A 12,805-nucleotide genomic window follows, 5' to 3' on the forward strand; every position below is an offset into this window, starting at 1 on the left:
CCATGATTTTTCCTGACAACTGCAGTGATTGAATTAACATCTGCAGTGATTTGCTTAACAACTGTACTAATTCATTTAAATCTGCAGTAGATTGATTTAACTGCATTGATTTCATATCTGCTATGATTCATTTAACATCAGTGTTCATTTAACTAAAGTGATTGACTTAAATCTGCAGTAATTTGCTTAACAACTGCAGTGATTTATTTAACATCTGAAGTGATTCATATAACTGCTGTGATTTCCCTGGCAACTACAGTGATTTACCTGAGAACTGCAGTGATTCATTTAACATCTGCAGTGATTTGCTTAACAGCTGCAGTGTTTTGCTTGACATTTGCAATGATCCACTCGATGCCTGCAGTGATTCACTTAATGCCTGCAGTGGTTCCTTTGACAACTGCAGTGATTCACTTAACAATGGTGGCAAAAAAAGGTTGAAAAATTGAGCAAAACTCACTTAATCGCAGCCTTGCTTAGCTGTGGGAATTTCGGGCTCTGTTGTGATTGTGAGTTGAGGATTCCCTGTACTCCTCAGTTCCTCCTTGGAAACAAGAGTGCAAGGGCATCCTACAAAATTCTGGGCAAGGCACAATTTATTTGATGGGGTTTATTTCAAATCAGCTTCACTCCTCCTCACTCCTCACTGCAGGAAAGCTGTGCCTGTCCTCCCTAGTGTGCCTCTCTTGAGTCCAGAACTCCAGGCCCAAGCTACTGCTGCCACCTACTGGTAGGAATAAGCCATCTCTTACCCTTTGGGTCTCTCTCACTGTATACAGAAAGAGCCCCGTGGACCAGTTTGCTGAAAGAAGCAGCAGTGGGCCTTAAAAGATCATAAATAATAAATGCATGCAACAAAAGGCAGCTAATTTTGGAGTTATGAGGGAGGGCGGGGTTTAAATCTTCCCTCAAATTTCAAAGGCTGCAGAACACGGCAATTTTATAAAACGTTCTTAATTATTCAGTGAATATACAAAAATACATTTTTCCAGTTTCATGGCTCAAAGGAAACTCTGACATGGTCTCTCTTTGCCACAGAGATGGTCAGCAATCTGAAGTCCAGGCACCAAAGGATCTAGTCCAAAGCGGGAGGGCTCAGTCCAGACTCCTGCTGGTACTACAAAGAATTTATAGGGTTCCTGGCTCCCTCCCGCCACCCTCACCACCACCGCTGCCATCAGGTTCAATTGGGTTTCAGCGCCAAAAGCACAGAGAGCCGAGTGCTGAAAGGGTTCATCCAAAGCCAAATATTGGCCCTGCCGATTCAGAATCCAAGCCCTTCTTTAAAAAAAGAAAGAAAGGAATCTGCTCCTGCATTTGTCAAATGAGTCGATTTCAGGGAAGCAATTACAGCACAACACCGCTGAAAAAAGGGTGATTTTTACAGTGGCAGGTGAGGAAGAAAGCAAGCACCTGCCACGGGACAGGTAAGTAAGACTTTCCAACGTCTCCATGGTCCGGGCTGCAGTCGAACACCACCACCCCCTTCTTCCCAAAGGACATGCTACTTCATCCAAGCCACCCACCCTGCAAAGACAGAAGACCCTTTTCTGTGTCTTGGTAAAAATTATTTGTTCACTCCGAATCTCCTCCTATAACCCCAAGGCTGGAGAGGTCTGTCCAAAGAAGCCACTGGTGTTGCAATGTCACTCAACAGAAGGCCTTCTATGAGTGTATGATTTTTTCAGGGGGGAAGACCCCATCCCCCTGCAGGGAACTTCTTCAGCTTCCGTTACCTCTTCTCTCCTGCTCGGTCAGCACAGAACATTCTCAAAGAGTTACAGAACCGCCCGCCACTGCCTTTCGCTTTTGCCAAGAGGGCCCTCTCCAAAGCCGTCTGGGACCTTTCCTGCTGATCAGTTGGAGATCCTCCGACCTGGGACTGCTGCAAGTCAGCCGCTGAAGACGGCCAGTCAGAAAGTGCTCTCCAGCAAGCAGTGGCAGCCGCAGCCCGTGGGGCAGACTTCCTGGGTGCGGAACCACTCCATCATGTGGCTGGTGTGTCCTCCGTGGCCGCAGGTTAGGCAGAAGTTGGAAGAGCCCCGCACAGCCACGTGGCAGATGGCGCACTGGAAGGCAAAGCCTTTGCAGATGGCGCACTGAATGCCGCGCACTTCACTGCGACAGTAGCTGCAGAAGACTCCAAACTCTGCCAGGGAAGCAAGAGAGAGAGGGGGGGGGGGTGTGATTGAAAGGGGCATCACAATTAATCCCAAGTAAAATAAGAGGGAGAAGGGCAAGGACCCAAAGGGAAAGCAATACAAATGTGCTTTGAGAACAACCAACAATCCCTCTTTTTCCTTCTGAAGCAGCATTTACATGAGCCAGCAGTGTGCAGCTGCCACAGAGAGGAAGGGGCCCCAGCTGTTTTCTAAAGCCCCTGAAGGCCAGACAAGGAATAATGGATGGAAACTGAACAAGGAGAGATTCAACCTGGAAATAAGGAGGTTTCCTGACAGTGAGAACATTCAACCCGTGGAACAGAAGCTGCCTTCGGAAGTCATGGGAGCTTCATCACTGGAGGCTTTCAAGAAGCGACTGGACTGCCATCTGTCAGAAATGGCGTAGGGTCACCTGTTTGGCAGGTGGGCTGGAGCAGATGGCCTACAAAATCCCTTCCATTACAGATTCTATTAATCTGTAGATAGGTGCCCAACTCACACCCAGCGACTTTGCAGGGTCTAGGACAGTGATGGCTAACCTTTTTGCCGTGGCGTAACAAAAGCGAGAGGAGCACAGGGGGTGGGGGAGGTGTCACGGGCTTGTGTAATTCAATTCTCCCCTCCCCCCATGCATGCATGCCCCCCCACCCTTCCCCCACTTTTGGCATGTGATGGCAAGGTGGCCTCATTTTTCACCCTCCTCAGGCTCCAGAGGCTTCTTAGGAGCCTGGGGAGGGAAAAAATGGACACCCCCCACCCCCCTCAGAGGCCCTACGAAGGCTAAAAATGGCTGGCTTCTGGTGGGACTGGAAAGCCGTTTTTCACTCTCCTCAGGCCTTAGAAGCTCTCCAGGATCTGGGAAGGGCAAAAATGACCCCCCCACCCCCCGAAAAAAAGCCCAACAGGCCTACTGGATGATATGAGAAGAAGAAAATACAGTGGTACCTCTACTTAAGAACTTAATTTGTTCCTTGACCAGGTTCTTAAGTAGAAAAGTTTGTAAGAAGAAGCAATTTTTCCCATAGGAATCAATGTAAAAGCAAATAATGTGTGCAAACCCATTAGGAAAGAAATAAAAGCTTGGAATTTGGGTGGGAGGGGGAGGAGGAAGAAGAGGAGGAGGACAGTCACTGCTGAAGGAAGGTGAGGAGAATTTTAAAAATTCAAAACTTTAAGGCTTAAAAAATAAAGAGGGACTCTGAGGCGGTGAGGGGGAGCACGTGTCTCCCATACACTTGGCACGAGGCTGCCTCCCATACACTGTGCCAGAGAGAAAAACCCAGGCGGGCGAGAGGGGAGAACCTCCTGCTCCTTTGACCAAAAGGCGGCTGCTGCTGCTGCTACCTGCTTCCCCTTCCTTCCCATGCTGAAGGGCTCCCCTCTCCTCTTGCTCGCTCGCTTTGTAGCCGGCGCTTTTCCTTCACTGTGATGGCTCCTCGATTTGGCTGAAGCTGAGTTGATCTGGCCGGGGCGAAGTGCCCCCTTTTGCCTGGGAGGCAACCTCACACCAGGTGTATGGGAGGCAGCGCAAGGGAGTCACCACAGCAAAGTGGCCTATTCCCTCTCCAAGTGCCCAGAGAAAGGAAAATGCTTTGTTCGCTCTGGACTTCCAAAGCCATCTTAAGCGCCACCGAAAAGCTCCTCTGGCAGCCCAGAAAAGCCCGAGATGGGGAAGGGAAGCCCGCCGCCGCATTCGAGCCCGAGAGGGGGAAAGAGAAGAATGGAGAGAGAGCCGCGCGTGTGTCGGTGTGTCGCGGCTCTCTCTCCATTCTTCTCTTTCCCCCTCTCGGGCTCGAATGCGGCGGCGGGAAGAGGAAACGAGGCAGTCCCGGATCGCTTGCTTCTTTCCCAAGCAGCCGGCTTGCTGGCCGGGGAAGCAAGCGATCCGGGACTGCCTCGTTTCCTCTTCCCGCCGCAGCATTCGAGCCCGAGAGGGGGAAGAGAAGAATGGAGAGAGAGCCGCGACACACCGACACAAGCTGGCTGGCGGCGGCGGAGGAAGGGGAATGCGGCTTGGAAGCTGGGAGGGGGGCGAACGTCTTTGGCCACTTAGCTCTGGAGGATGCCTCTCTCCTCCCATATTCCGCCCCCCTCCCAGCTTCCCAGCGTCTTTGGCCACTGTCCTCCGCTGCCGCCAGCATCCAGCTCTTCCTCCGCTTCTCGCTTCTCTAAAAAATGACAGCCGGGCGGCGGCTGGCGGCGGCGGAGGAAGGCAAATGCGGCTTGGAAGCTGGGAGGGGGGCGGAATATGGGAGGAGAGAGGCAGCCCCCAGAGCTAAGTGGCCAAAGACATTCGCCTCCCTCCCAGCCGCCGCCAGCCTCCGCCCGGCTGTCATTTTTTAGAGAAGCGAGAAGCAGAAGAAGAGCTGGAAGCTGGGAGGGGGGTGGAATATGGGAGGAGAGAGGCAGCCTCCAGAGCTAAGTGGCCAAAGACGTTCGCCTTCCTCCGCCGCCGCCAGCCTCCGCCCGGCTGTCATTTTTTAGAGAAGCGAGAAGCGGAGGAAGAGCTGGAAGCTGGGAGGGGGGCGGAATATGGGAGGAGAGAGGCAGCCTCCAGAGCTAAGTGGCCAAAGACGTTCGCCTTCCTCCGCCGCCGCCAGCCTCCGCCCAGCTGTCATTTTTTAGAGAAGCGAGAAGCGGAGGAAGAGCTGGATGCTGGCGGCAGCGGAGGAAGGCGAATGCGGCTTGGAAGCTGGGAGGGGGGCGGAACGTCTTTGGCCACTTAGCTCTGGAGGCTGCCTCTCTCCTCCCATATTCCGCCCCCCTCCCAGCTTCCAAGCCGCATTCGCCTTCCTCCGCTGCCGCCAGCATCCAGCTCTTCCTCCGCTTCTCGCTTCTCTAAAAAATGACAGCTGGGCGGAGCCGGGTGGCGGCGGAAAAAACGCTCGTACCCCGAATTTGGGCTCGTAAGTAGAATCAAAATATCTCTCCCCTCCCAGCTCTTATCTCGAGTTGCTCGCAAGTAGAGCAGCTCGTATGTCGGGGTTCCACTGTATAAACATATAACCTCCAGTAATTACAGGATAAGTTGATATTGAATTAATTAATCTAATGTAGAAATGAAAGTTTGAATTAAGATGGGCATAATATAGTTTGATATTGGTTATACTGATGTAATGTAATTTTTAATATAAGGTGGGGAAAAGATTGTTGTTATTTTTATTTTATTTTTATTTGATAATATTATTTAAGTTCTATAGAATGTTTTTTTCTTAATGGAAGAAAATAACCCTCTGTGTTGGAATGTGTGAACTGTTTCTCTATGTGCTGACCCTCTCCAAAGCCCAGTCTTGCCCTTTTACAAATTTAGGGAAATGGTGGTGTCAAAACAACAGGGATGCCTTTGAGGGGGATCTCTGACTGAAGCCCCCCCCCCCCAAGTGACCCTTTCCAAAACCCTTAAACCCTCAGGAACCCCATTGCCAATTGTGGGAATAGGAGAAGCTTCTTAGAGGATGGTTTGTTTGTTCAGTCTCGCATAACAATTTTTGCAACAAGACGCTCCCTGTTTTGTCTGCTTGTCAAGTGCAGGGGAAATCAGGAGATTCCGGCAGTTCAAACGGGCATAAAGATTTATTGCGAGCTTAAACTGCCTATGAGAACCTGAATTGCTAACGATCAAGGGAAATGAGCAGGAGATAAGAGAGGTCACATATTTGATGATGATTATAAGATAAGCCCTAATAAAATTGAGGTGTGATCTGATACTTTGGAGTTGGCAGAGTAAGAAAGGAGTAAGAATGGAAATTTAAAAAATTGGGAAGATTTCATATTCAAGGAGAAAAGGGGAAAAGAAGAAGTCAATGGATTATAAAAAGTTAAGGCAGAAAGCTTTGGGGGTTTGGCAAGAGGGATGGCAACTTAAGGAGGGATGATTGATTATGAAATGATGGAAATAGAGATATTTAGCCGTTGTTTTAAAATAGGATGTATTAATTCATAAAACTGTATTAGAATTATAGAATTATATAGAATTACATAGATAAAAATTAATGGAATATACATTTGATAAATAAGTGGTTTATGACATGAATTGTATTAGAACTCTGGAAGGGATGATTTTATGACTTTGCATGATGAATTTAGAATATAATTGGAAATGTAGAAGATTGATGAAAGTTAATAATAGTTAAATGCTAAGTGCCTGAATATTAATTTAGTTTGAAAATATTGAATGAAATTATAGAAAATACAAAATGAAATATGGAAATACATTAATTGATGATAAATACTTAAGAAATGAAGATTCAAAAGTATGGATTGATTAATAGTTGTATTTCTTGTTTTGCTGATTTTTCTTTTAATTTTAATAGTAATAGAGTTTGGCTTTTTTATTATTATTATTTTTTCTAAAAAAAATATTTATATTAGTGAGGAAAGGTGTTAGCATGACAGGCCAATATGGTTTATTCAATAAAACCTGGTTAAAAGGCCCAGTGCAGCCTCACACAGGATCTCTGTTTCATCTGAATGAAGGCCAGGCTTCAAAGGCCCAAATCTATTGGGAGGAAGAGAAAATCCGAAGAAATACCTTGAGGGGACAGGAAAAAAAGAGCAGAGTCCATGGCACACCTTCCTGGTGGCTGGGTCTGATGCCACAGCCAAGGCTGGCAAGTATAGAGGCCTCTATAATCTGAATTCTGGCTTCCTACCCTGAAAGGAGCGGCAAACAGATGCTGCCTTCAGAAAGTTTTCAGAAGATTGGAGCCTACGGTATGTAAGGAAAAATCTAAGGTGGACTCCCAATTGGCAGTTTTAACAGATTAACAGAGTTGGAAGGGACCTTGTAGGTCACTAGTCTAGTGTTTCCCAACCTTGGCAACTTGAAGATATTTGGACTTCAACTCCCAGAATTCCCCAGCCAGCAAATGCTGGCTGGGGAATTCTGGGAGTTGAAGTCCAGATATCTTCAAGTTGCCAAGGTTGGGAAACACTGATCTAGTCCAACCTCCCAACCAAGCAGGAAGCCCTACACCAGGGGTCCCCAAACATTTTACACAGGGAGCCAGTTCACTGTCCCTCAGACTGCTGGAAGGCCGGACTATAAAAAAAACCTATGAATAAATCCCTATGCAAACTGCACATACCTTATTTAAAGTAAAAAACAAAATGGGAACAAATACAATATTTAAAATAAAGAAGTAATTAAGTAATAAAGTAATTTATACTTCTTTATTAACAAGTAAATTTAAACTTAAATCAACAAACTCCCTCCATTTCTCCTTCCTTCCTTCCCTCCCTCCCTCCTTCCTCTCCACTTCTCTTTTCCCTCTCCCTTTTTTCCCTCTCTCTCATTTGTTTCATTTTCCTCTCCATCATTCTTTCTCTCCATCATTTTCTCATTTTTCTCTTTCTCTCTCACTCTCTTTCTATCTATCCCCCTTTCTCTCTCCCTATCTCTCCCTCTCTCTTTCTCTCCCTCTATCTCTCCCTCTCTCTCCCTCTTTCTTTCTTTCTCTATCTCTCCCTCTTCCTTTCTCTCTCCCTCTTTCTCTCTCCCTTTCTATCTCTCTCCCTCTTTCTCTCTCCCTCTCTTTCTCTCTCTCTTGCTTTTTCTCTCTCTCACTCTATTTCTAGCTCTCCCTCTCTCTTTCTCTCCCTTTCTATCTCTCCCTCTTTCTCTCTTCCCTCCTTTTTCTCCCTCCCCTACTTTTTCTCTCTCGTACACCATGCCGGCAACAGAGAGAGAAAGAGAGAGAGAGAGAGCGGCTTGCCGGTCCACGGCCCCCTGTATGAGTGCCCCCCCATGGCCCCAGCACTGGACTTCGCTGTCGCCTCCGCCCCGTCCGGCTCTCCAGCTAAGAGGCAGCAGCCATGTCCACCCCTTCGCCCTCCTCGGCGCCCAGCGCCCGGCCCTGCACTGCCTCTGCCTCCCGGTAGCACGCCAGACCTCTACCTGCAGGAACGGGTGGTGGGGCGCCGTGAAGGGCTGTGCTTGAAGGCCGCCACAGCGCTGTTGGCGCGGTGCAAAACCATGCAGTCCCGGATCGCTCGCTTCTCTGGCCAACAAAGCAGGGTGCCCGGGAAAGCAGAGTATTTGAAAGGCGCTTGTTTAAAAAGCGCGTTGCTTTCCCGGGCAACCAGCTTTGCTGGCTGGAGAAGCGAGCAATCCAGGATTGCGTGGCTTTGCGCCGAGACGACAACGACGCTGTGGCGGCCTTCAAGCACGGCTCTTCGTGGCACCCTACCACCCGTTCCTGCAGGTAGAGGTCGGGCGTGCTATCGGGAGGCGGAGGTGGTGCGGGGACGGGTGCTGGGCGCCGGGGAGGGCGAAGAGGTAGACGTAGCTGCTGCCTCTTAGCTGGAGAGCCAGACAGGGGCAGAGGCGATGGCGAAGTCCGGTGCTGGGGCCATGCGGGGCCGCTCATACAGGGGGCCGTGGACTGGCAAACCGCCCTCCGCTCTCTCTGTTGCCGGTGCGTGCCCGCGCCCGCACAGCTTAAGAGGTAACAGTGCCCGGGGACAGCAGCAGAGCTCGGAGGCTGCAGCAACGCAGCGCCAAGAAGGACCGGCTGTTGGTCCCTTGAAGCCGCCACCGCCGCCTCCGTTCGGGTGAATTCAGGGAGGAAAGCAGGCCTGCAATTGGCCCCTTTCTTTCTCGCCTTTAGGGAGAGGAACCGTTGCTGCTCTGCCATAGGGCAGCAACAGTTTCTCTCTCTAAAGGTGACAAAGAAAGGGGCCAATTGCACACCCGCTTTCCTCCCAGCTCCTTGCCTCTCCACAGCCCCCTCGCTCAGCAGCAGACTGCAGTGAATGGACAGGAGATTCGGGAGCTTATTATATCTATTGATAAAATCTCATGCGCTGCCGTGGGCTGGATAAAGGCCCTCAGAGGCCGTATCCATCCCACGGGCCGTAGTTTGGGGACCGCTGCCCTACACCATTGCTGACAGATGGCAGTCTTCAACTTCCAAAGGCAACTTCTGTTCCACTGGTTGATTGTTCTCACTGTCAGAAAATCCCTCCTTATTTCCAGGTTGAATTTCTCCTTGATCAGGTGCCTTGGAAAACAGCCTGACCCCCTTCTCCTCCTCTCTGTGGCAGTCCATGAAATATTGGAAGACTGCTCTTGTGTCTCCCCTGGTCTTTCTCTTCAGTGGACTAGCCTGCCCAGTTTATTTATTGATTGATTTGTTTTCTATGCTGCCCTTATCCTGAGATTCAGGGCAGCTCATAACATGTAGAAATCTCAATAAAATTTACCGATCAAAATCCCCATAATTAAATCCCCATAATTAAAAAGCTAACATCTGATTCATACATCCTCTATCACATGTTCATTCATTGGGTGGGGCAAGGTGTTAATATTTCAATGGCCCAGGGTCTGCTGGGTTTTTAAAAGTTTACGGAAGGCAGGGAAAGTGGGGGCAGTACGGATCTCTGAGGGAAGCTCATTCCAGAGGTCTGGGGCTGCCACAGAAAAGGTTCTCCCCCTAGGTCTGGCCAGACGACTTGGTCTGGCTGACAGGACCTGGAGAAGGCCAATTCTGTGGGACCTGACTGGCTGCTGGTATATATGAGGCAGAAGACGGTCCTGTAAGTAATCTGGTCCCATGCCATGTAGGGCTTTCCTGCAACCATTCTTCATATGTTTCAGTCTCTAGTCCTCTAATCATAGCTGCCTAGAGTCCTTTGGGAATTGGGCGGCATACAAATTAATTAATTAATTAATTAAATAAATAAATAAATAAATAAATCAATAAATCTTGGTTGCTCTGCTCTGCACACTTTCTAGAATGTCAACATCTTTTTTTATAGTGTGGTGACCAAAACTGGATGCAGTGCTCTAGATGTGGTCTGACTAAATTTATTTATTTATTTATTTATTTATTTATTGGGCTTATATACCGCCCCTCTCCGTGGACTCAGGGCCGCTCACAACATTTTGTTAAAAGATACAATAAATAAAACATTTCTGGGCCAATTAATAGAATAATTAATTTAAAAATTATCATAAAAAACTAAGCATTTAAAACCAAAGAATCACATACATACTATCACTCCAAATACATTCATTGGGAAGGGCTGGGGTCTAATGACCCCAAGCCTGGCGACATAAATGTGTTTTCAAAGTCTTACGGAAGGCAAAAAGGGTGGAGGGCAGTCAAATCTCTGGGGTTCACATGGGATATGTAATAATTGTGCAGATTTGTGCTTTAGCCTGGCAAGATTCCTGTCTACATGAGCAGCAGCAATAATGTCTGCTTAAAAAATGTTTTTTTTTAACTATTTTAAATTTTAAATTGTATATTATTAGATTTGTTATAAATTGTTTTATTGTGTTGTGAGCCGTCCCGAGTCCACGGAAAGGGGCGGCATACAAATCTAATAAATAAAATAAATAAATAAAATAAATGCAACTACTCTAAAACCAAGCTTCCTTGGGGTGGACGCGCCCTCTCATTTGAAGGGCTCCCTCCATAAGCATCCCTGTTCAGCAGAGACTCTAAAGGGGGCGGGATAGGAGAGCAAGAGCAGCTGCCGAACTGGGGACTTTTTTTCCTTTAAGGAGGGCAGGTATTTCTGGGGGGCCAAGGCCTCCCTCAATAGAAGAGGACTACCTACTGGAGAGCCAGAGGTTTCAACTCACCAATTCCTTTGTGAGGCTCGGGGGGGCAGGAAACAAACTTGAGGACCTCGGCACGTTTCTCTCGCAGGCCCCAGCGATACAGGATTTCTCCGTAGCACTTTTTAAAGTCATCAAACTGTTGCATGTTGGCAGGATCCAGAAGCCTGGAGGATGAGATCCAGAAACGGGAAACCCTTTAGGGAAACCCTGATGGGGTTTCTGAGGCTACCCTTGCCTGGCTCGTTTTCTCTTCTGATGGGTTTCTGTCCTTCTGCACGAGTAAAGGAGCTTCAGCAGGTTTCTCTGCTACGACATGGCTTGATGGCATTGAAAAATGAGACTCGTGACTATTTTTGCAGCCTCCCTCTGCTCACAAGATCCAAATTCAGATGCTTCGCCTTTTGGGACCTTCTATGGGGAAGCCTGATTCGTTTAACAACCAGGTTAGTAATTTATCATTTGCAGTGATTCACTTACCAACTGTGGCAAGAAAGTTTGTAGAATGGGGCAAAACTCACTTAACAAATGTCTCACTGAACAACAGAAATTTTGGGCCCCGATTGAGGTCGTAAGCTGAATGCAAGCTCTGTCCATAACTGTTGGGTTGGCAATATATTGGATGCAGGTGTTGCAGACTGCCACAAGAGGGAGCTAGAATTTATAGCAGTGACGGCGAATGTATGGCACGGGTGCCACAGGTGGCACATGGAGCCATATCGGCTGGCACGCAAGCCATTGCCTTAGCTCAGCTCCAACGTGCATGTGTGCCGGCCAGCTGATTTTTGGCTCGCAGAGGCTCTGGAAGGGCTATTTTGGCTTCCAGAGAACCTCCGGGGGGGATGAGGGAGGGCATTTTTACCCTCCCCTGGATCCAGGGAAGCCTTTGGAGCCTGGGGAGGGCGAAACCCGAACCTACTGGGCCCACCAGAAGTTGGGAAACAGGCCGTTTCCAGCCTCCAAAACGCCTCCAGGGAGTGGGGGAAGCTGTTTTCACCGTCCCCAGGCATTGAATTATGCATGTGGGCACTTGTGCATGTGCGATAGCGCACACACATGCTCTTTTGGCACCAAGGGAAAAAAGGTTTGCCAATACTGGTTTATAGTTGCACAGGTCCGAAATGAGAGTCAGTTAAGAGAAGGGAAAGGAGAACTTAGGGATTTTGGCACACAATTTTCAGTTCTGCCTTTGCACTACTACAATACACTTGATTTCTAATAAAACTATACCTTTTTATCTCACATTTTTCTAGCTTACCTAGTCTACTTTGTCAAATGCCTTGCTGAAGTCTAAATATACTATGTCCACATCATTTCGCTTTTCTACTAATTTAGTCACTTTACTGAAAAATAAAATAAGATTGATTTGGCATGATCTGTTTTTAACAAACCCATGCTGGCTACTACTTATAACTTTGTTTCCAGATTTTCACATGTCTGTTTTTTAATTGTTTTTTCCAGTATATTCTATTCTCAACAAATGGAGCCATGGATAGTTTTTATTTAGAGATTTAAGTTGTGGCTGATGTGACAGGAGGAAGCTCAGCCTCTTCAAGTTACCTGGTGTTTATTCTCTTTATGAAAAACAGCTTTGAATCAAGACTCTTCTCATATAATTAAAACAATAACTGGAATGGAGTGAGATCTAGGTTGCCATCATTGTGTAAATGAAGTGGGCAATTTTTATCCAATTGATTTGCAAAAATGTAGACACAGCCCAACGTTAAAGAATCTACCTACACAAGAGCATCCAAAGTAATTATATTTTAATATAGGAATTATGTGGAGAAGAGGATCAGAAAAGCAAGAAAAGCTCCTTCTAGACTAGAGTATCTATCTTCAAAGAAAGCAAAATTAAGCTCAAATAAAGTTCTTAAGCAGCTTAAGAGGTTTCATAAATCATCCAAGTGCCTTGTGAAACCTAAAACATAGCTGAAGGCACGAGGCAGCTTAAAGCAGGGATGGATAATGATGGCAACTTGTGGATTTCAACTTCCAGAATTCCTGAGCCAGTCATGCTGGCCCAGGAATTCTGGGAGTTAAAGCCCATATGTTGTAAAGTTACCATAGTTGCCCA

The 12,805-nt window shown here is 47.4% G+C and overlaps 1 protein-coding gene across 1 annotated transcript in view; it reads right to left on the reverse strand.

Annotated features, from left to right (window-relative positions):
* Positions 1–938: 938 nt before the first annotated feature.
* The window catches only part of WDR59 (WD repeat domain 59), a 112,638-nt gene continuing 100,771 nt past the window's right edge, over positions 939–12,805 (reverse strand). The window contains exons 25-26 of the mRNA XM_070760678.1: positions 10,753–10,895; positions 939–2,149 (exon numbers count right to left, since the gene is read on the reverse strand). Coding sequence (XP_070616779.1) covers positions 1,914–2,149; positions 10,753–10,895 — 379 coding nt within the window. The 3' untranslated portion in view covers positions 939–1,913. The remainder of the gene's footprint in view (positions 2,150–10,752; positions 10,896–12,805) is intronic.

The sequence above is a fragment of the Erythrolamprus reginae genome, chromosome 9 (assembly GCF_031021105.1).
Source record: "Erythrolamprus reginae isolate rEryReg1 chromosome 9, rEryReg1.hap1, whole genome shotgun sequence".
In the NCBI taxonomy this organism is placed as follows: Eukaryota; Metazoa; Chordata; class Lepidosauria; order Squamata; family Dipsadidae; genus Erythrolamprus; species Erythrolamprus reginae.